This window comes from Podarcis melisellensis (assembly GCF_964234715.1).
Source record: "Podarcis melisellensis genome assembly, chromosome: 15".
Lineage (NCBI taxonomy): Eukaryota > Metazoa > Chordata > Lepidosauria > Squamata > Lacertidae > Podarcis > Podarcis melisellensis.
In genome coordinates this window covers 11,068,639-11,093,289 of record NC_138532.1, presented here as the reverse complement: position 1 = coordinate 11,093,289, position 24,651 = coordinate 11,068,639, and the positions used below count along the sequence as shown (strand labels likewise).

The following is a 24,651-nucleotide window of genomic DNA, read 5'->3' as shown; positions in this document are numbered from 1 at the left end:
TTCAAAAGCCAGAATGGGTCTTCTGACCATTAGGGCCAAAATGTGGGTATTCTTCATAGTTCCTTTCTATCGCTCGCAAAAGCAGAACAAAGTACACTATGTAAATATATTCAAGTGACCCTAATTTACATAAGTTATGTACCGTATTTTTTGCACCATAACACTCACTTTTTTCCTCCTAAAAAGTAAGGGGAAATGTCTGTGCGTGTTATGGAGGGAATGCCTACGGGTGGCATACCTACGGATTTTCCTCCTCTAAAAACTACGTGTTTGTTATGGTCGGGTGCATGTTAGAGCGAAAAATACGGTACATTACAGAATTTGGGTTGCCTCGATGCAGAATGTGAGAGCCAGTACAGTATGTTGGACTACGAATCTGGAAAATCCAGATTCAAATCTCTGCTAGGACATGAAGTTTGCTGAATGACTTTGGGTCAATCGCCGTCTGTCAGCCTAAGCTCCCTCACAGGATTGTTGTGAGGATAAATTGTGGAAGAGGAAGAGCTCCTTGGAGGAAGAAAGTGATAAAATAAAACGCAAGCCCTCCGTTTAAGTTTCCAGGCCTGACCTTGGAGACTTGCATCAGCTTAAAACTAGTGTGGGAGTCAGCAAGACCTAATGGAGGACAAGTACTATTTAGGGGAATGTAGATAAGGCAGTAATATTTTATCCCTTATTAATTAATCTGGAATAGCTACCATTTTTCATAGTTCAGCGACTCAGGGTTGCTAATTCAGATTAGAATCTTCACTCCCCACAAATTAGGAACCCCTAATGGCGTGAAAAGGAGTTAGGTTCAAGGAATTAAACTGAAACTGCCTCCTGTACCGTAGATTCCTTTTCAGTGCACATTTCTCTACTCTCTCTTTCTTAACTCCTCTCTCAAAATAGTAAATGTAGCATCTGGATTCGTGATTATCATTTGACCTTGTTCACTTCTAGCATCTTTAACTAAGCTCTTAAAACTACAAGAGATGCTTGGCCCTCCAAACACAACAGATTTACTGTTTCAGTAAATGGAAGGACAAATGTGTTGCAACACATTCATTCAATAGGTTGTTATTTTCCATGAGTTTGCTGCTGGAGCTGCTTGATTCAGAGGGATAAAAATGGAAATAAGGCAACTTTGTGGAGGTGGCTCTGCAAGCATGAGGCAAAAGGAGATGATCACCCAAGGAAGAAATTCGGGGTGAAGTAAAAGGGGGCAGCAAGGGGGGAAAGGAGAGAGTTACCGTATGACCCATGATGGGGTAAATCGTGTCCTCCATCATGGAGGGCATGTGTTGTGGTGAGATCACCATAAACTGCCTCCCTGGGGTGGGGCGGGACCGTTTGGATGGCCACAACATCCCATTGGTTGCCCCCGGTTGCTATGGTTGCCCCTGGTTGCTAGGGCAGAGATTTGACTAATTGGGATGGCTATGTTCTGAAATGCTTTTTTTTTTTTACTGGAGATGATGAGGGTTGAACTTGGGACCTTATGCAAGCAAAGCATTTGTTCTGCCACAGAGTTATGTGCATGCAAACCATCACTGTGCCCCCATCAACAGGGGACATTTCTACAGATTTCTGGAACCATTACAGACCTTCCTGCAGTCCTACTCCAACCTGGTACTCTCCAGATGTTTTTGACTGCCCCTACATGAACCTACCCAGACCCTGTGTTCATCATCTGAGGCTCTTATTTGTGTGTCCCCTCCAGGAGGGCTGTGGAGGGTGTCAATGCATGGCCGGGCCTTCTTGGTGGTGGCTCCTTGCCTGTGGAATGCTTTCCCCAGAGAGATGAGCCTGGCATTGTCAATATTTAGGTGCCAGGTGAAAACATTTTTATTTACCCATGCATTTTGCTCATGGATGGTCCATGAATCAGCGTGTTTTTACATGAGCAGAATGTGTCCTTTTATTTAAAATGCATCTCTGGGTTATTTGTGGGGCATAGGAACTCGTTCATTTTTATTTTATTTCCAAAATATAGTCCGGCCCCCCCACAAGGTCTGAGGGACAGTGGACTGGCCTCCTGCTGAAAAGTTTGCTGACCCCTGCATTAGAGCCACAGAGCCAGAACAAAAAAGTTCTCCACCCATTATGTAAACCTAAGAGACTACTGGATCAGGCCAGTGACCCAGCTAGTCCAGTATCCTGGTCTCACAGATGCCCATGCAAAACTCACAAGAGCCCTTTCCCCTCCTATGGCTGCCAGCAACTGATTTTCAGAAGCATTTCTGCATCCATCTGTGAAGGTGAAGGATGGCGGAAGATTCCCTCCGTGAATTTATCTAATCCTCTTTAGAGCCATCAAGTTTAGTGGCTACTGTTAGTGCAAGAATTTCCACTTGCACAGCAGATCTCCATGCATTTTGCTCACAATTGGTGTTCATCTTTTAGTTGGATGTGTCCTTTGTATGTTATGGCAGGATGAGCACTTTTGGTTTTTTATCTTTTGGTGTATTTTAATTTGCTATTTGTACTTTTAAAAAATTGTAAGCCGCTTTGATGCTTTTTTTTTTTTAGTAAGTGGCAAACAAAGGTAAGTAAATAAACAATAGTTATTTATTACATTTCTAGCTTGCTTTTTTCCCTAAAGTAACACACGGGCAAACTACACAAGAACAAAACAATGCAGTTTAAAATGAAATGAAAAACGTATTTAAATCATTTAAGAACATCTAAAAACACTAATAGCATTTCAAAATGTTTAAACTTAAATCATGTACCCTCACAGCTAATGACTTCAAGGTTGCCAGAATCAGTATATTTCAGCCATCAAATGCCTGGGTGAACCGGAATTTTTTTTTAAAAAAAATCCCCCTGAATTTTAAAAAGAGGGTAGATAGATACACCTAGCAGGGAGAGCATTCTGCAAATGGGGAGTCACCACCAAGAAGACCCTGTCACGGTCAACGCCAACCAGGCTGCACCCAGATTATACATGACATCTATAATGCAGCTGTTTGTGGGACAGACGTCGTCTTCATTCTCATCCGCAGAGTTCTGTGATGTCTTCAGAGTTGGAAGTGCAGCAGAAGCCTGTGATGGGCACCGTGTGTTTTAAGTTCCTCTTTTTCCATCTCTCTGTCTGTCTCTAGGATATGCTGCAGAATTCTCCTAACTCAATGACTGCAGTATCCGGCAACCCCCAAGGAATCGTGGTGCCCGCATCAGCACTGCAGCAGGGGAACATCTCCATGACAACAGTCAACTCACAAGTTGTGTCAGGTGGGAGGCGTGGAGCGTACGTCTGACCATGTTAGTCGCGTCTTTTGCATGCTTGGTATTTTTAAACTCCCTCAGATAGTTAGCTCTGAATTGTGCATAATCGTGAGGAAAACCTGGGGAAACTGGCTGTGTAAAAAGAACACACCTCTCATTGCACTCTCCATTCCCCTCTTAAAAGCCACCGCCATTCGCCCACAGACCCACTCTGATATCTCTCTCACATAAATACAGAACTTCTAACACACAAATCACTCGACATGTGCATTGTTGGGCTTCTTTGTAATATTTCAAGGGGTTTTGAACAGCCCGTTTACCCGAAGGAGCGTCTCCACCCCCAACATTCATCCCAGACACTGAGGTCCAGTGCCGAGGGCCTTCTGGTGGTTCCATCACTGCAAGAAGCCAAGCTACAGGGAACCAGACAGAGGGCCTCCTCAGTAATGGTGCCCGCCCTGTGGAAAACCCTCCCATCAGATGTCAAGGAAATAAACAACTATCTGACTTTTGGAAGACATCTGAAGGCAGCCCTGTTTAGGGAAGTTTTTAATGTTTGATGTTTTATCATGTTTTTAATATTCTATTGGGAGCTGCCCAGAGTGACTGGAGAAACCCAGCCAGATGGTGTATAAATAAATTACTACTACTACTTTCTGTCTGTCAGTGGAGGGCCACAGCTCAGTGGTAGAGCATCTGCTTTGCATGCAGAACGTCCCAGGTTCAATGCCTGGCTGTTCCATACAGGGCGGAGAGGTACTCCCTGCCCAAAACACCAGAGGCCTACTGCCAGTCAGTGTAGACAGTAGTGAGCTAGATGGACCAAGAGTCCTAGTAAAGATTCCCAGAAAATGGTCTCGTCTGGTCTCCTTGCACTGTTTCTTGAGGATGTCGGCATGTCTGTTAGAACCATGCCTCTATGAAACCCCTGAATTCCATATGCACCCAAGTGTTATGATGAGTGAAGTGAGCAAACAGGTAGGATGTCTTGCGGTGGCAAACCAGACCCTGCCCACTGTCGGTGGCTGGCATCCTTGTGGAGCTGTGCCTGCTCTCCCCCCTCTCCTCCCACCCCACTATTTAAATTTTTCCCACAGCACCCTAAAGCAACACTAAGGTACTTTGTGGGACTGTGGGAAGTTTAAAATGGCTTCCCAGTCCCGGAGTCCTTGCCAATTACCAAGGGAGGGAGGGTTTAGGAGGTTGGTGCAGTGGAGGTGCAGTGGCAGGAATGGTGGTTTGGCTCTGCCACTGCGCCCATACCATACCAGACTCCCTGCTGCCTTGCCCCTCTCCATCTCAGTGACCCCAGAATTTGGAAACCAGTTAAGAAGTGTCACCATGCCCCTATGGCCTGATAGGTATCAGGCAGCATTCCAGGGCCTGGAAATGGCTCTGATTCAAATCAAGTCAACGTGTTGGATGGGATTATTCCCACTGGCCCCTCCGTGTGCTATTTCCCTACAATAAGAGAGAGTACAGATTGCAGAGAGAATCCAGTTTGCACATGGATAGACCCTGTGCAGGCTCTGTTTGTGCTTCCCCCTCCCTTGTCCACACATTGACTTTACCTGAATTGCCATCTGAATAGGGCTAGGAACTCATGCGCAATTGTTATTCAAGCAGCATTCTCTTGTCAGGAAAGTGACACAGGGGCCTCACTTTCGATTCTTGCTATATTCCTTCCCGGCATGAAAATGGTGGATCGGGATCAGGCCTTTTGCTTTGTAATTGAGACCAAATCAGACTTACACACACTCTCTCTTCCTGCTGAAATGTCACAGCATTCCTGTATCTGCAGCAGATTATTCTTCCCAGTCCCATCTCATCCCATCACACCTAGTTTGGTGGCAGAGCATCTCCTCTGCATGCAGAAGTTCTACGGTTCAATCCCTGGCATCTCCAGGTAGGGCTGGTTGAGACCCCTGCCTGAAATCCTGGAAAGCTTCTGCAAGTCAAGATAGACAAGCAATAGGCACACTGATGGTCTCACTTGACATGACAGCTTCCTTTGCACCAGAGCTTGGACTCTGGGGGTTTGCAGAGTCTCCCTTCCCCGTCTAAAAGTGTTGCCACTTTCTTCTCCGTTCCTATCAAAATGAAGCCAAATTCAGATGAATCAGTTTAAATGTCCTGGAAATTATTTAATAATCATAATAATAATTTATTATTTATACCCCGCCCATCTAGCTGGGTTTCCCCAGCCACTCTGAGCAGCTTCCAACAGAATATTAAAATACAATAATCTATTCAACATTAAAAGCTTCCTTAAACACTTCAGATGTTTTCTAAAAGTCTCTTTGACATCTGATGTTTTCTAAAAGTCTCTTTGACATCTGATGGGAGGGCATTCCACAGGGCAGGTGCCACTACCAAGAAGGCCCTCTGCCTGGTTCCCTGTAACTTGGCTTCTTGCAGGGAGGGAACTGCCAGAAGACCCTCAGTGCTGGACCTCAGTGTCCGGGCAGAACGCTCCCAGACCCTAGTCCAACAAGCTTACCACAACACCACACTGGCTTAGACTGCAGTGCATATGTGTTCATATTACTTTCACCACACTAGCAGTGCAATCCTATGCATGTCTGCTGAGAAGTTAGTTCCACTGAGTTCATCAGAGCTCAGTTAGTGTGTGTGTGTGTGGACTGCAGCCTTAGAATGATACATCTCCCTTCATCTTCACCTGGGCCAGGAAACCTGTGGCCCTCCAGATGTTGTTTGACTACAGTACACATCATCCCTAACCATTGATCATGATCCAAACTGGAGATCAATACCATATGGAGGGTCTCTGGTTTCCCATTCCTGCCTTAAAGCCTTTATGTCTATCTTCATCCTTAAACTGTCTTTAAAAAAAATTCTAAGAAAGAACATAAGTAAATCAGACAAAATAAAGTTTCTTAGTTCCAAAGAAGACCAGAAAATGCAATAAGCTAAACTGGGCACTGCCATCTATTAAGACAGATTGTCATAGAATGAACAAAACAACAACAAACAAACAAACAACAGGCTGATTTGAGAAATGCTATACCAAAATATTGTTCGTATAAGAAATAAGTGTAAAGCATCTGTCAATCAATATATGAGTCTGATTGTGTTTGTCCATCAAATGCCTGTATTTGTTCAGTCAATTTCTCCATCAAGGCTAAATCCTAAATCCTTCTGTGTCCACTGAGGTGCAAATTCTTACTGGTTTGCTAAAAAGACCAAACAAAAAAAATGTTGCCTGTGACATTTGTCTTTACCCTCCAAATGCCTTCTTATGGGGGATCCTGCAAGAAAAGTCTTGTGGCTTTAGCGGGGTGGGCATAATTCTGTTCATTTTTTCTCATGTCTCTCTGGAAATATACTAAATCCAAATAAGGGATTTAGATCCGTTATGTTTTGGCTGGTCCTGATTTCTAAGACCACTGGACAGCCTATGGGATCTTTCAGGTGAAGATGGCTGTGGGGATCCCTTCCGATACAGGTTTCCCCCACTGAACTTTCGATTCAAATGCATGAGGCTGGTTGAAACTTCTTCTTTTTTCTGTTCTGCCGATAGATTTCAGCTGTCTTCCTAAAATTCTGCTGTGAAATCCTGTCTCTTTGCCAGGTGGAGCCCTTTACCAGCCTGTAACTATGGTAACGTCTCAGGGCCAGGTGGTAACCCAAGCAATCCCACAGGGAGCCATTCAGATCCAGAACGCGCAGGTAAGACCAACCGCCTAAGAGAACTGACCCAGAAGCTGTACGCCGGCTCCCTCGGCCAATAAAGTGAGATGAGCACCGCAACCCCAGAGTCAATCATGACTGGACCTAATGGTCAGGGATCCCTTTACCTTACCTTTAATCCTCCAGGGGCCCTTTACTTTTTTAACCTACCTTGGCTAGGCCCAGGTCTGCATAGCTTTAGCAAGGTGGTAGCCTCATCTGCCTTCAAAGCATAGATTGTAAGTACCCATTATGGAAGGGAAGCAAGAACGCTGTGCTTTAACATGACCTGTAGTTCCACCCCAAGGTGATAATGGGAGAAGTGTACAAACCACTGGCCAAGCCGTTTCTCTAATGCCACCATGGGAGTTGACCACAAACTTGACATGAGCCAACAGTGTGACGCGGCAGCTAAAAAAGCCAATGCAATTCTGGGCTGCATCAATAGGAGTATAGCATCTAGATCAAGGGAAGTAATAGTGCCACTGTATTCTGCTCTGGTCAGACCTCACCTGGAGTACTGTGTCCAGTTCTGGGCACCACAGTTCAAGAAGGACACTGAAAAACTGGAACGTGTCCAGAGGAGGGCAACCAAAATGGTCAAAGACATAGCTATTCAGTTGGAAGGCTGTGCGGTACATCGTCATGACCGAGGCATGGACTTCGGAAAAACCAAAGGAGGGGGGCTGTGTGTATATGTGAACAAATGCTGGTCCAATAATTCTAAGACTGTGGGCAGTCACTGTTCACCGGATTTGGAATATGTGGCAGTTAAATGTAGACCAGCCTATCTCCCTAGGGAGTTCACAGCTGTTATGCTAACTGGTGTGTACGTGCCACCAGATGCCAATGCCAACTTGGCTTTGGGATGCCTGCAGAGCCTTATCAGCAGCCAGCAAGACAAGTATCCTGAAGCTGTGCACATCATTGCGGGAGACTTCAACCATGTTGAACTTAAAACAGTGCTCCCAACGCTCTATCAGCATGTGAAATGTCCCACAAGAGGGGACAAGACACTGGATAAAGTTTATTCGAATGTAAATCACGGCTATAGGGCTTTACAGCTGCCACATTTGGGCCAGTCCGACCATATGTCTCTGTTCCTGGTACCAGCATATATCCCACTCAGGAAACGGGCTCCCACAATATCAAGGACTGTTAAAATCTGGCCTGAAGGTGCTATTCACCAGCTGCAGGACTGTTTTGAGAGAACCAATTGGGATATTTTCGATCGTTCAGACCTGGAGGAGCACACGGCGGCAGTTCTGTGCTATATCAATCACTGCACAGACACTGTCACAGTAAATAAATCCATCCGGATTTACCCCAATCAGAAACCCTGGATGAATAGAGAGGTCCAGTGCCTGTTGCGGGAAAGGAACAGGGCTTTCAGGTCGGGCGAGGTGCAGCTTTACAGTGTGGCAAGAGCAAACTTGAAGAGGGGTATTCGACGGGCAAAACTGGATTATAGGCAGAGGATTGAGGATAATTTAAGGAGCAACAACACAAGACAGATGTGGCAGGGGATTCAGCATATTACCAACTACAAACCTAACCTTGGTGCTGTCGACGGTGACCCTTTGCTGGCGGAGGAGCTTAACCTCTTCTTTGCTCGCTTCGAGAAGGAGCCACCTGAGACGCCGGTATTACAGCCACCAGCCCATAGGGGCCCCTCATTCACTGTAGAGGAGCACGAGGTGAGACAGGTATTGAGGATGGTGAATCCGAGGAAGGCTGCTGGACCTGATGGCATCACTGGAAAGGTGTTGAAGGGCTGTGCGGATCAGCTGGCGAGGGTCTTTACTAAGATCTTCAACAAGTCCTTACACCAGTCTATTGTCCCACCCTGCCTGAAGTCGTCAACTATTGTTCCTCTGCCTAAAAAACCCACAATCAGTAGTTTGAATGACTACAGACCAGTTGCACTGACTCCAATCATCATGAAGTGTTTTGAGAAACTGGTGCGCCGTCACATTATTTCCTGTCTTCCATCAACTTTTGACAACTACCAGTTTGCATACAGGGCAAATAGATCCACGGAAGACGCTATCACCACCACTCTCCATGCTGCTCTGTCCCATCTGGAGCAGCCGGGGAGTTATGTGAGGCTGCTGTTTGTGGATTTTAGCTCTGCTTTTAACACTATCCTCCCCCATAGACTGGTGTCCAAGCTAGAGGCGATTGGACTCTCCAACTCCACCTGTCTCTGGGTTTTGGATTTTTTGTCAGAACGTTCTCAGAGGGTTAGAGTAGGGTCACATATGTCCAAAGCCCTTAGCCTTAACACCGGCTCACCACAGGGTTGTGTGTTGAGTCCCCTGCTCTATACTCTCTATACATATGACTGTACAGCCATCTATTCCAGCAACAAAATCATCAAGTTTGCTGATGACACTACGGTGGTGGGGCTCATTTCAGGAGGGGATGAGTCCGCCTATCGGGACGAGGTGGAGCGGCTCTGTTTGGTGTGGAGAGAACAATCTGGCTCTTAATACGGCTAAGACCAAGGAATTGGTGGTGGATTACAGGGAAAAAAAGGCGGACATTCAGCCCTTGTATATCAACGGGGAACGGGTGGAGAGGGTGGCGGAATTCAGGTTTTTGGGAGTGACTATCGATCAGGGCATGACTTGGAGCGCAAATACCACTGCTCTGGTGAAGAAGGCCCAGCAGAGAATTTATTTCCTCAGACTTTTGAAGAACAATCTGAGTGAGAGACTGCTGGTGTCCTTCTACCGAGGCTCCATAGAGAGCATTCTCACATACTGTATTTGTGCTTGGTTCTCCAGTTGTACAGCTAGGGAGAGGAAGGTGCTCCAGAAGGTCATAACCACAGCCCAAAGGATTATTGGTCATCCTCTCCCATCTTTGGAAGAACTGTACGGTTCCCGTTGTCTTAGGAAAGCAAACAACATCCTGCAGGATTCATCTCACCCGGGATACAGTCTGTTTGCACTACTGCCTTCTGGCAGGAGATATAGAAACATCAAGTCAAGGACAAATAGACTGAAAAATAGTTTCTATCCAAGAGCTGTGGCCTTTTTGAATGCTGTAACTCGATAGTGTGACCTGGGAGTTTGATGGGTGTGGGTGTGGGTGTGGCTGAAATGTGGTTTGTTTGGTTGTTGTTGTTGTTTTGCTTTTGTTGTCTTTTAAGGGATGGCATCCAATTTCGTTGCACTTGTGCAATGTTGCACTTGTGTAATGACAATAAAGAATCTATCTATCTATCTATCTATCTATCAAAGGCCTGGAAACGATGCCTTATGAGGAACGGCTAAGGGAGCTGGGCATGTTTAGCCTGGAGAAGAGGAGGTTAAGGGGTGATATGATAGCCATGTTCAAATATATAAAAGGATGTCACATAGAGGAGGGAGAAAGGTTGTTTTCTGCTGCTCCAGAGAAGCGGACACGGAGCAATGGATCCAAACTACAAGAAAGAAGATTCCACCTAAACATTAGGAAGAACCTCCTGACAGCAAGAGCTGTTCGACAGTGGAATTTGCTGCCAAGGAGTGTGGTGAGGTCTCCTTCTTTGGAGGTCTTTAAGCAGAGGCTTGACAACCATATGTCAGGAGTGCTCTGATGGTGTTTCCTGCTTGGCAGGGGGTTGGACTCGATGGCCCTTGTGGTCTCTTCCAAGTCTATGATTCTATGATTCTATGAGATGTTGGTGGGTAGCCTCAGCCCCAGGATCTTTTGCAGTTGGCCCCAGTTCTCCTGCTTCTTAACCCCCTGCTTTAAAATTAACTTACCTTATAACACTTTATTTATAGGATATCCGTTGGACACTGCAAAGTACAATGGTGGTGAGATCTCACCCATGCACAACTTTAATTTCCCAGTGGCATCAATACAGATCCATTCACACTGGGAATGGGGGGGGGGGATTCAGTTTTTTTCACATTTAAATGCACATCTACCTATTTTACCCATCCTAAAACAATACAGAAGCCAACATGCAAATGTTCTTTGAAATTCACATTTCTCCGAATTTTGCAATAAATTCCACCAACCGAAGAAATGTGAACAAAAATGCATACGTTATAGGAAAGTTGGCGTGAAAATGCATATATTGGTGAAAATAACATACAAAAATGCATCGTACTGGGTGAAATTTCTTTCTAGACATGTGTATGTTAAGCAAGATCGCATGCAAACATGTATCTGTTAGAGAATCATGCGATAAAATGCTGATCGATTTTTACTAGGCTTTTTAAAATGTGCAAAAATGTGGCAAACCAACCCTAAGTTTGAAAAAAAATGAGAGACTGGGAGGAAATTGTTCGTTCCTAATTTGTATATGCAAATGTTATGCAATTTTTTGTGCACCTGTTCCCTAAATGCTTTAAGAATCTAGCCATGCCCCTAAATACAATTTTCAGTGAGTCCCCCCCCCAAAATAAAACACTACAGTGGTACCTCGCAAGACGAAATTAATTCGTTCTGTGAGTTTTTTCGTCTTGCGAATTTTTCGTCTTGCGAAGCATGGATTCCCTGGGTACTAACGGTTTTAAGAAAAAGGAAACAAACTTGCAAGACGTTTTCGTCTTGCGAAGCAAGCCCATAGGGAAATTCGTCTTGCAAAGCAACTCAAAAAACGAAAAACTCTTTCGTCTTGCGAGTTTTTCGTCTTACGAGGCATTCGTCTTGCGAGGTACCACTGTACCATCTATCTCCATCCTGGGAGGCACTTAAATCACTCTGCTAATTGGAAAATTCAGAGAACAGAGGTACGAATAATGGAGATTTTATTGTAGTAGGAAATAGCATTCCCAGTTAGTTTCTGCATCAGAGTTTTACGGGCAGAAAATCCTTACCTACTTCTTGAAATGTGTCCCACTTATTCTGCCCCCGCCCTATTCTGTATTAATGAGAAGCAAATCATACACTGCTTGCTATATAAGCTCAGATCTTTTTTTTTTATAAAATAATAATAATGATGAAAAAGCGTAGGCATTGATGTACTGACATTTCCTACTGAGTCAGCACTGGCGGGACCACAACTGCACCCGATCAGTCTCTGAGCTCCTTTAAAATCTCTCTGGTCCTCTCTCTACATTAGAGCTTTTCTTTCTTTCCTTTTTTCCCTTTTTACTTAAAGCTTAATAATAATATAAAAACCTATTGGAAAAGGCATTGGCAGGCCTGTCATATCCCCCAATTCCTCGTCTTTCTCTCAGCTCGGGGATGAGGAGTGGAAAACAAAACCTGAATCTCAATTCTATTTAATGTGTAAAAGCTGTTGCTAGCTCAGATCTTAGAGTGAAATTGATCAGATCTGTTGAATACAAGTATGCTGGGAATATTGTGGCACTGGTGGAGCCCTGGACAAGCACTCCTAATGTTATTTCTGTATTGCCTGGGTAATTTATTCAGCCCAGACCTTGCAATACATCCCAAGCGGTACCTGGGGGAATCATTTATACCTGACACAGGGCTGCCATCCTGATGTTTAATTCATGCAGGAGAAATGTTTTTATGAAGAACCTTAAAAAAAATGTGTCTGTGTCTGTGTCTGTGTGTGTGTTTTTTAACTTGACGTTGAGATTCCAGTTTCCTGCAACCTCATTAAAAACTTCTCTTCCCCTGCTTCCCAAGATCTTTGCATTTCCTCTTCTTTTCTGCCAGCCTTAAAAAAATAATAATAATAACCTTCTTCTGTTAAGAAGAATCATATTGAGAAATTTACATTTTAACACTGATTAATAGATTGAAGGGTATTTTAAGGCTATTTACTGGGAAGTGACTTACAGGTAAATCAAAAAGGCCAGAGCAGTGCCATATTAACCAGGATGCACTTCAGACGTCAGCAAAGCAGGGGCACCCAAAAAAATATGAGAAATTTCTGTTTGAAAGGATTTTGCATTCAGAAACTTGAAGGGGGAATGCTATTTCATTTCAGCATACATGTAAGTTTTGTGTCACTTTGAAAAATCTAATTTTATTTTCCGGTTTAGTATTTTTTTTCAAATTTTGAATACGGGCACCGTATGTTTTTCAGTACTTGGGGCCTCTAAAACTCTTGATCCGGCCCTAGATGAAAGGCTGGTTCACACAACAAGCAAGCAGCTTGAGTTTGTTCCCCTCTTCGCCTCTCTCCATGGGTGTACCCAAACTTGCATCGTGTGAACTGGAATACACATGCACTGTTCCCCACCTTCCCCCTCCCCAAGACTAAAACAGTGGACATTTGCTTATTAAAAGATAGAAGCAACCTCTGGCCTGAAGAATTAGGGCCATTCTGCGCTATTATATAGCCAGAGCAGATGCAGAAGATTTCAGCATTCCCCCAGATTGCATTTGCAGGTAGTTAGCAGCAGAGGTAGGATGCAAACATCATTTCTTAGAAAGTCTCCTCCTTACAGAGGGGAGGGGTTGTGAGCGGGAGCCATTTCCCGCGTTGGCAGGGGAAAACCAATCAGGTTGAGGCTCAGGGGCGGGGTTTAGCCCCCCAAATGTGGACGCAGCAGCGCTTCGCCTTCATTCTGCTGCTGGCTTTCGTCGGATCACCCACCCACCCTCCCTTTAGTTCCTTTCTTGGTTCTTGGCATTGCTATGGACCTGTGGTTGGTCGCCTTGGTTGTCCAAGGGGCCTGGTAGGAATTTTTATCCAACTGGCAAACTGGCACCAGCCACTTGGTTTTTCGCCTACCTCGTAGCAAATCGTCACAACTTTTGGTATTGGCAGTTAGGCACTGGAATATGTTTGTGGATTGGAGGGCAGGGTGTGGCCATCACCTACCCCTCCTCTTTATGGGTATTCCGGTAAAGGAATCTGCCAGTTGTGGATCCTGTCCGACACCCTTGCTGATGGCTAGGGCCATGGCATGACCCTTGGTGACATCAGGGGGAGCTTTCAGTTGTATTTGCATCAACAGGCTCCTCCCACTGGTGGTTAACCCTTGATAGACTCACCCCTCCCTGAGGAGGTGGAGTCACGCTCTGTTGTTTTATCCAATGCCTAAGCCAATACCTCTCACATGCTGTAATCATGTTTTTAGCCCATTAACCTCATAACGTGTCCATGTGTCTTTCTTAAGCGGGTGGCAGGTCCTTGAATCACAAACATAGGAAGCTGCCTTAAACTATTGCTCCATCTAAACTTACAGTTACTTTCTCCTTTATGATTCTCCCCATCTTCCAAGTCTGTGCCTCGACCCCAAAGTGGCATTTGGAGGTGAGATTTCCTGAGCTTTGCTCAAATTATTCCTTCCATGTATTAGCTTTTCCACAACCTTTCCAGCATTAATTTGGTGCAAGGGTGCTTTCCGAGTAGAAAGATCATAAGTCACTCCCTGTCCAAACCACTGTGCAGATGAAAATGTACGATGAAACCACGCCATTTATGTGTGTGGTCATAATTTGATGAGTAGCATGTTCTGCCTCCACTGTTGGAAGCAGTATGCCTCAGAATGTCAGTTGCTAGAATCATCATCATCATCATCATTTATTAAACACAATCCATAGAACTCAGGGTGGTTCACAACACAAAAATACAATATAAAAAACACAAAGTACATAATAAATATAAGTGGGGGGGGGGGACAAACAAAACAATAATCTCCAGGCAAAGAGAGCATTCTTGCACTCATATACCATATTTTTCACTCCATAAGACACATTTTTTTCCTCCTAAAAAGTAAGGGGAAATGTCTGTGCATCTTATGGAGCGAATGTGTGGTCCCTGGAGCCAAATTGCCGTTGCCCTGCGCTCCTGGGCTGCTCTTTGGGGGTGGGGGGAGGAGCCACGCTGCTCTGCCGGCAGCCCCCACTTTCCTCTGAAGTCCCAGCAAGGTTTGCAAGCAGCAGGAAGGCTGACTATTACCATTCTTGATTAATAACAGCAAAATGCTCAAATTTTAGTTTATGTGACCGCTGCCAATACTGACTTCCCAGTGATAATGAAAACGGCTACATTGTAATGGAATGTCTATCCTTTTTCCATTCTCTTCATTATATTCCGTGGCTCGCTTTAAAGCAGCAAAGCGGACAGGAGCCGCCCTCTTTGCTGTTTTAAATAGTTTAGTACAACATTTGAGTCAGATTTTTTTTCTTGTTTTCCTGCTCTAAAAACTAGGTGCGTCTTATGGTCAGGTGCATCTTATGGAGCCAAAAATACGGTACTCCTTGCAGGCTTTCCATAGGCATCTGGTTGGCTGCTATGAGAACAGAGTGCTGGGCTAGATGGACTTTTGGCCTGACCCTGCAAGTCCCTTCCAGTCTTCCATCTACATTCATAAGCAGATTTATTTATTTTTAACTCTAACTTTTGGCACAGCGGAAAAGCCTACTGATTTCCCTTTCTTCCCCAGCTTCTAAGTGTTCCTCCTAAGTTAGTTTTGCTCTCCTCCTCTCTGAATAGCGCAAGCCTCGCAGAGCCACCGTGAAATCGGACCGACGTTGCGATCTGTGTCACCATGGCAACCCAGGCTCCTCTTTCCCTTTTCTTTTTTCCCCCCTTTTTTCACCTGCATTGTTGCTTAAGCTTCCCTTTCTCTTTCCCTGCCCTGTAGGTTAACCTGGACCTGACCTCTCTCCTTGACAGCGAAGATAAAAAGTCAAAGAACAAACGAGGAGTCCTGCCGAAGCATGCCACGAATATCATGCGGTCCTGGCTCTTCCAGCATCTTATGGTGAGAGGACTTAACAAGTGTGTCTGAGCGATTAACCCCTTGGGATCGTTTTCCCATTAAGGAGAAGCCAGTCCAAAGGGTGCTCACTGCCTGGGTTTCCATGAAGTGGCTTGCTTATCTAGGATAAGCACAAACATCTTCACAATAGCCAGAGAAAGAGACTGCAGACAGGAAGCTGTGCGCTATTCTTTATCTTGTGGATTAGAGGAAAAAGCCAAGCAGCCCATTCCTAAGGATCCGCTTTAGTAGCTGTACAGTAGGTGCAAGCAGTGGCTTTTTCCGCCGCAGCTTAAGCATGCACATACTAATGGCAAGCAGGGCAGGAAAGGCCTTCTTTCTCTACACTGTACCAAAGAATGACAGACTTCTCAGGCTCTAAGGGACTCATTAGGTGCATCTGGCTGCACAGAATCAAACACCTTTGTACCCAGGCCTAGGATGTTCCAAATGTTTACCTGTTTCAGTTTGCAAAAAATCTTGTTTTCAGCGGGACTAAAACATTTCCTGGAAACACCTTTTTGAAACCCGTTTAGGTGTAGCTGCTTGCTGCTGTTTGTTCCTCCTCTCTCTCCTGACTTCAGTGCGGTTGTGTTCATGCATTTCTGGTTAAAGCTGTGTTTTCTTGGGCAACTTATCCTAACCAATCAGGGATCACCAAGTGACTAGAATGTCACAGCACTACATAGCCAATCGGGTTGGACTATGGGGCAGAGTTACTGAGGGTAAACATAGACAATTGCCCTCAAAGTGAGGGTAAAAACAAAAAACAAATATTACCTGCCCGTCACCCTAAGGTCCCAGGGCATGTCCACAATGATTTAAAATACGTTAAAAAACAATTTATAATTGCAAGATTAGGGTGGCTTCTAAACATATGCAACTCAAGGGTCAAAGGGTAAAGAAGTGCATCTTCAGTATTCGATGAAAACATTATTGTGAAGGTGCCGGGTGCATCTCTCCCTGGACTGGTCACATGGGTGTTCCCAGCCAATCATCCATGAGAAAATACTTGGAGAAACCCTTGGGAAAGAAACAGCCAAGAGGAGGCAGCCTTTTGCTAGCTACCCATTTTAAAAACCTTTTTTAAAAAGTAAATACAGTAGCACTCTCAATTTCTGCACTCTTCATTTCTATTATATATGTTGCTAACAAGACTGAGCTATGGGCGTGTGCAGATATAGTCAGTGCCTTTCTTCTAGGGAAAAAAAGTGCCACTACTCCCCATTAAGTTGTTACAGTAAGTGGCCTACTTTTAACCAGTGCTTTTATTCTAGGGGAAAGGGTACTGTGTACTTTTGAGTTTCCCCAGGAAAAAAAAAACCAGATATAGATACAGATACAGTGGTACCAAGGGACGCGGGTGGTGCTGTGGGTTAAACCACAGACCCTAGGGCTTGCCGATCAGAAGGTCGGCGGTTCAAATCCCCGTGATGGGGTGAGCTCCCGTTGCTCAGTCCCTGCTCCTGCCAACCCAGCAGTTTGAAAGCACATCAAAGTGCAAGTAGATAAATAGGTACCGCTCTGGTGGGAAGGTAAACAGCGTTTCCATGCGCTGCTCTGGTTCGCCAGAAGCGGCTTAGTCATGCTGGCCACATGACCCGGAAGTTGTATGCCGGCTCCCTCGGCCTGTAAAGCAAAACCCCAGAGTCGGTCATGACTGGACCTAATGGTCAGGGGTCCCTTTACCTTTACCTTTACCTTTACCTTTACCTTTACAGTGGTACCTCAGGTTACAGATGCTTCAGGTTACAGACTCCGTTAACCCTGAACTAGTACCTCAGGTTAAGAACTTTGCTTCAGGATGAGAACAGAAATCTCACGGCGGTAGTGGGAGGCCCCATTAGCTAAAGTGGTTCCTCAGGTTAAGAACCGTTTCAGGTTAAGAACAGACCTCTGGAACGAATTAAGTTCTTAACCTGAGGTATCACTGTATACTAGAGAGAGAGAGAGAGAGAGAGAGAGAGAGAGAGAGAGAGAGAGAGAGAGAGAGAGGGGCAGAGGCAGAACGTGTGAGGCAGAACGTGTGAGGCACCTCTGCCATCCCGGCTTCCCAGCACAGCAGGTCACGGCCGCTTACTGAGGGGAGGCGCAGAAAGCTCAGCATGTCATGGCGGTAGTGTTGGACTGGCTCTACTAAACTGCACCAAGCACCCCATGCCTTGCACCTCCCCTCTCTCTCTTGGTAAGTGGTAGCGACCCGTTGTGTTGGAAAGCCAGGAGAGCAAGAGGGCCCAACCCACATGCATCACCAGTTACTACTAAATATCTTCTTCTTCTTCTTCTTCTGTGATCACTCATAGCTGAGTAAGATTGTCTTCCATAAACACAGTTATAACAATGAGTCCGTAAGTGACTGTGGAGGCCATTTCTGGATCCACACGTTCTTCCACAGCAAGGACATAGGTTTCTGGGTAGGAGTTGATCACGGTGTGGATTTGCCAAGCATGCCTTCCTCTTAGCACGTTTCTCCCTGAATATAGATATAGATGGACCTCAGTCCCATGGCCAGCATTCTGCTCTCACAGTGGCCAACCAGGTGTCTTTGGGAAACCTGAGAGCAGAAGCTGAGCACAACAGCACTTTTTCCCATCGGTGAATCTCAGCAAAGGGCAGTCGGAAGCTTAGCGCCTCTGACAGTGGAGCAGTTGTCACAGACTAAAGCAAACCTGACTGACTTATAATCCTCCACATCAAATGCCACCCATGAGTTGTGTCTCGTAGCCTATCAGGGATTCAATCAATCTATTGATCTGACTACCTTCTTTGGCCTTCGGCTGTCATGCATGTGACAGACCATAAGACATGACTGGCAGCATTTGGCTTGGTGTAGGCTTAGCTTAAAGGAAGAGACGGGAGAGAGCATGTAAGAAAGAACGGCTAATGTGAGTTCTCATACATCCACAGACTGAGATCTGGGGATCCGGATTTTGAAATCCTTACATTTTGATTTTTGTAGTTTTCGACATTTGTAGTTTTCGACTGATGTGCACATTTTTTAAAGCAGTGTCTCCTAACGTAATGCTTTTTGTATGTTAGTTCCACTGATGTGTTCATTTTTAGGCAAACTTTCCCCCTAGTTGATAGGACAACTGCATTGCAAAATTCAGATTTTGAAGGAAGGTTGGGTTTGGGTTTCCTTGTTGATTCGGAAAGCACAGATTTGATAAATTCAGGTTCAAATGTGAACTGGATCAAATTTCTCCCCATCCCTACTCCTTACAGTGGTACCTCAGGTTAAGTACTTAATTCGTTCTAGAGGTCCGTTCTTAACCTGAAACTGTTCTTAACCTGAAGCACCACTTTAGCTAATGGGGCCTCCTGCTGCTGCCACGCCACCGGAGCCCGATTTCTGTTCTTATCCTGAAGCAAAGTTCTTAACCTGAAGCACTATTTCTGGGTTAGCGGAGTCTGTAACCTGAAGCATATGTAACTCAAGGTACCACTGTATTTTAAAATGTTTAAGGCATCATTCACTTGATCCATGTGGCATTTTTGGCACAGAGCAAAACATCTCCCTCTAATGCATCTTGGCCTGTTGAACACAATAACTTTAAGAAGATCTTGGCTGCTGGATCAGACCAAAAGCGCCCCTTGTTCTCACGGGGGCCAACCAAATGCCTATAGGAAGCCCCCAGGCAGGATTCTGTGTGTCATGTCTGCCTGTTGCTTCTGGATCAGCCAAAGATAACATAGTCTCAAGCAGCCTACATTCAGCTGCTGCAAAAGTTGGGAAGGAAGAGGAGTCAAGCAATTTGCACAATGGCACCAATTTTCTCTATGTCTAGAACACACGGAATATGTTCATATTCTACAATAAATGGTAGAGTTCCTCTAGAGGGAAAGCTCAGCCATGCTTTGCATTTCCCCTCCTATTTGCCAAAATTATTGGATAGAGGGAAACGGACCATTTTTTGGAAGCAATACATGCTCTCATATTTAGGGCTATAGCTGCCACCTAGTGCCCAAGTGAGAAAATATATTCCAATTTGCTAGACAACCAACGACCATCATACATGCATATGCCAACCCACAATCTCATAAGGAGTTTTGGGGCATAATAGCCTTTTTGTAGATGTGTCCTACTGGCTTGGGCTTCTTTGACTGGTTCAGGCCTCTTCATTCTCATGTGTTATTCAGCCCCACCCCCTCCCTTGTGGATCAGTATTCCTTCTGTTTCTTCTCCAATGATGGACTGAAGCTGGAATTGCCCACTTCCCTTCATTTCACTCATTTGTGTGTTTCCTATAAGACTCTGCTCCCACATCTCATTGAGGACTAGAAATATGCAGGCACCTTTTCTGGATTCTACTCCAGAAAGCTTGATTTTGAGCTATAGAATGGTTCATATTTCTAAACCTTAGATGTTACGCCTTTTTGCAAGGTCTGTGTTATGTAAACAAAGCAATTCACAACATAGAATCTAATGGCTGTGTTCAGATAGTATATGTGTTAATCACTGGATAACGAAGGAAGCAGGTGACATACATATGCAACCCAACAAGTAATATCACCCTCAGCACTTTGAGAATAAAGAGCTTCAGCCCTAACTTTTAAATTTGGCTCTTTAAAATTCTGCTTCATTAAGTTAAGCTAAGGGTGATACACATGTCTTTGGGGGTAAACATGGTTTATACTGGGTTTCAGTTACAAAGCTGAAAGTAAATAGAAAGCTGAACTAAATATTACAAATAAAATATGTTAGTAAGTCAAGGGGGGAGCAGTTGAGTATAGTTACAATTATTAATGCTGAGAGTGTCCCTCCTTATATTACAACCTGGGATGTCTCAGCCAGTGGGATTCATTAGCAATGAGATGCCTCCATATAAGCTACTCAGAGTAGGCTCACTGAAATTATTGGTCCCCAGTTAGTTGGGTCTATTAATTTCAGTGTGTCTACTTTGAGTAGAACTAGCACCAGCTATAAACCACTAGGCAGGATTCAATGGCATTGTTGCACACACTGCTCTCTCAGTGGGACTGTCTGCTCTGGAGGGTTGGGGAATGTGTGGAACATGTGTGGAACATGTGTGGAACCCCTAGAACAGGTTTAGGGAATGTGTGGTAGGAAGGGGGAAGCCCCATTGAGCAAGCAGACCTTGTCCCCCATGTCCGTACCCCACTTTGTGCTACGTTGATTTCCACCCAACATGTTTGCAGTTTACAGTGCAATGCCCTCCAATAATAATAATAATAATAATAATAATAATAATAATAATAATAATAATAATAATAATTTATACCCCGCCCTCCCTGGCCAAAATTACAATAGAAACATAATAGGGGGGAGGAGAGAAGAAAAAAACCAATTTAAAATACGGGTTAAAATACAATTTAAAATGCAGCCTCATTTTAATAGTAGCCCATAGATCAAAACCATAAGGGGAGAGAAACATAAGGGTCAGACTGAGTCCAAACCAAACGGAACAGCTCTGTCTTGCAGGCCCTGCGGAAAGATGTCAAGTCCCACAGGGCCCTAGTCTCTTGTGACAGAGTGTTCCACCAAGTCAGGGCCAGTACTGAAAAGGCCCTGGCCCTAGTTGAGACCAATCTAACCACCTTGTGACTTGGGACCTCCAAAGTGTTGTCATTTGTGGACCTTAAGGTCCTCCGTGGGGCATATCAGGAGAGGCGTAATGTATAATGGTACCATTAATATTATAATAAAAGGTAATGGTAAAGTACCCCTGGATGGTTAAGTCCAGTCAGGCGACTATGGGGCTGCGGCATTCATCTCGCTTTCAGGGCAAGGGAGCCGGCGTTCGTCCACAGACAGCTTCTCGGTCATGTGGCCAGCATGACTAAACCGCTTCTGGCACACGGAGGACCATGACGAGTGCCAGAGAGCATGGAGACTCCATTTACTTTCCTGCTGCTTTGGTACCTATTTATCTACTTGCACTAGTATGCTTTCGAACTGCTAGGTTGGCAGGAGCAGGGACAGAGCAAGGGGAGCTCACTTCATCACAGGGAATCAAACCACCAACATTCCAATCGGCAAGCCCAAGAGGCCCAGTGGTTTAGACCACAGATAGTTCTTTAGAAAAGGATAGGTCTATTATATCATTTATTTAATTAGTTCTTTTTATATTTTACTTATATCATTTATTTATATTCTGTCCTTCACCTAAGGACCTTAAGGCAAAATGCATGGTCCCCATCTTCCTGCTTCCATTTTATTCTCACAACAGCCCTGCAATGAGTCTGAGAGAGAGAGAGAGAGTGACAGGCTCAAGTTCACCTTTGTGAGCAAATGAGCATTTGAACCCAGGTCTCCCTGGTCCTGGTGCAATATTCATTATGCACTAAACCATGGATGGGGAACCTATGGCTCTCCATATAGTATGTTTCTGAACTCATTGTCCCTAGTTACAGATAGGGACAATGTTGACGACTCTTAACGACAGCACCATTACTGACCCCAGCAACATCACACATACCATCTTGGGACTATTTAATTGCTCATCGTCTAACATTGTGTATGCCATCAAATGCCAACAGTGTCCTTCAGCTCTCTATATTGGACAAATAGGCCAGACCTTACGCCAAAGAATAAATGGACATAAATCTGACATCAGGAATCACAAGACAGAGAAACCAGTAGGAGAACACTTCAATCTCCCAGGACATTCTATACAAGATCGCAAAGTAGCTGTTTTACTACAAAGGAATTTCAGAAATAGACTGGAAAGAGAAGCTGCTGAATTGCAACTTATCACCAAACTTAAAACCATGGAGAGACCTGGTCTGAACAAAGACCTTGGATTCTTATCTCATTATACATGACAAAGCCATTTTTCACCTTCTCACCCCTTGCTTTTTCCTGTAAGACCTATTGCAGTTGTTAAGAGTCGTCAACAGGCTCATCACAGCTATCTGCCAATCACCCATTCCCACCACCCTTCTGAGTAATACCCCTCCCCACCTTCTCACTATATAGAAGGGTCTGGTGACTTCTGTTTCAGTGTATCTGAAGAAGTGTGCATGCACACGAAAGCTCATACCAAGAACTAACTTAGTTGGTCTTTAAGGTGCTACTGGAAGGAATTTTTTTTGTCATTGTCCCTAGTCATTCATGTTGCTGAACCCATTGTCCCTAGTCATTGGCAATGTGACCAAGACTGGTGGGAGTTGGAGCCCAACAACTTCTGGTGAGGTCCAGGTTCCTCACTCCTGCTTTAGATGGTAGGGGACATTGGACAAGGGGGGCCGTTATCCCGCCCACGAGCTTCCCAAAGGCATCTGTCTGGCAACCGCTGGAAACAGATCACTGGAGTGTGATCTTACATCTGATCTTACACAGCAGGGCAAATCCTTTTTTATATATGTTTTGAGACGAGTTCTAGGAGAAGCCAAGAAAGCCTTTGCTTGGATCTTGGGAGCCTGTAAAATGATACGAGGCAGGAAAATACAACATGGCAAGCAATCTTGCATGAAATACAGGAGGTGAGCTGAATGTGTATCTTATCACCCTTTCTGTGACTCATTTTTTTTCAGTCGTTGTTGTCAATGTGCCATAGCCTATAGGATGCTGCCTTGAGGAGCATGGGGTTTTTTTTGTTTTCCATCATGCGTTCACAACAGTTGGCTCCAACTGCAAAAGAATTAAAAGGCATTTGGCAGATTTTCCAGAGCACTATTTTACACAGCAATTAATACAGATTTATGCAATTAGCACTGTTAGAAAGAGACTCTGGGGCATTCCAGGCTTCTTGTCCCAATTATCCCTGAAGCTTTGGGGGAGAGAGGGGTCGTTAGGATGCAGTTTTTAATCTAAATGTTTTTCACATTCAGTTTGGGGGTGTGGGCGTGTGGGGGTGTTCATTTAGCGATCAGTTCAATGGGCTGCGTTTCACGGCACGCGGCAACCATTTCTCATAGGTGTAGCCCAAGGGAAGGCAGAAGATAGATCTACTGGCAGATCCCCTGGGTGATCCACAACAGTAGATCCACAACAGTGTCCAACCCCTTATTGTTTAACAACTGCAACAACAAAATGACTCCCCACCACTGAAATGGGGAGGGGAGAGGCAAACAGAAATGGATTTTGTATGTGGAAGGGCTGTGAAAATAATAATAATAATAATAATAATAATAATAATAATAATAATAATAATAATAATTTTATTTATATCCTGCCCATCTGGCTGGGATTCCCCAGCCACTCTGGGCGGCTTACAGCATATATAAAAACATAATAAAACATCAAACTTTTTTTAAAAAACCCTGAATATCTTATGCAGACTATAAATAAACCAATAAATCAACAGAAGATCCTAATCATAACCATAATAATCAGTTTACAGTTGTACCCAAATTAAAATAACCACCAACCCCAACTAAATATTTATTATTATTATTATTATTATTATTATTATTATTATTATTATTATTATTTTCAGTTTTATACATTTCCATAATTTTACAATCATTTTAACATTTCAAAACTCAACTTCCTTCCCCCTCTTTCTGCAGTTCCTTAAAGTATTTTTTATATTTTCTGCAGGTTCCAAATTAACTTAATTTACTCATTTATTCATCTGCTTTAAATATATATTCTTATAAAACTGCCGGTTATTACAGTAATCCTACCAATGTTCTTATCTTGCGCAGGGGCCATGCTAATCTTCTCTGTATTGTTACAATTTTAGTATTTGTGCTGCTGAAGCGAACCCAACCCCAACTAAACATTTAATCAACCCCAACCCAACAAAAACAAAACAGAGGAACCAAAATTAAAACCGTTTTTAAACATTTTTAAACATTTTAGCCAGCTGCCCCAACCCAAGAGTTGTTCCAGCAATGTCCCTCTGGCCTCCCAGAGCCTCTTTCAGCTGTTCAAGGTGAGTCTGGCCCTGCCCCCTAGGCCAGGTGGAAATGGGCCAGGGAGCAGGAAGCAATCTTCTCAGGGAAGTTTCTAATGTTTGATGTTTTATCACTTTATTATTAATAATAATAATATTCTGCTGGGAGCTGCCCAGAGTGGCTGGGGAAACCCAGCCAGATGGGCAGGGTATAAATAATAATAATAATAATACAGTGGTACCTCAGGTTACATACGCTTCAGGTTACAGACTCCACTTACCCAGAAATATTACCTCGGGTTAAGAACTTTGCT

General features: G+C 44.3%; 1 protein-coding gene across 7 annotated transcripts in view; it reads left to right on the top strand.

The window, feature by feature from the left end:
- Positions 1-24,651, top strand: part of PKNOX2 (PBX/knotted 1 homeobox 2) — a 440,472-nt gene that overhangs the window by 396,907 nt on the left and 18,914 nt on the right. For all 7 annotated transcript variants that reach the window (XM_081891021.1, XM_081891017.1, XM_081891018.1 and 4 more), the window contains 3 exons: positions 3,087-3,216; positions 6,803-6,900; positions 15,417-15,536. In XM_081891021.1, coding sequence (XP_081747147.1) covers positions 3,087-3,216; positions 6,803-6,900; positions 15,417-15,536 — 348 coding nt within the window. The remainder of the gene's footprint in view (positions 1-3,086; positions 3,217-6,802; positions 6,901-15,416; positions 15,537-24,651) is intronic.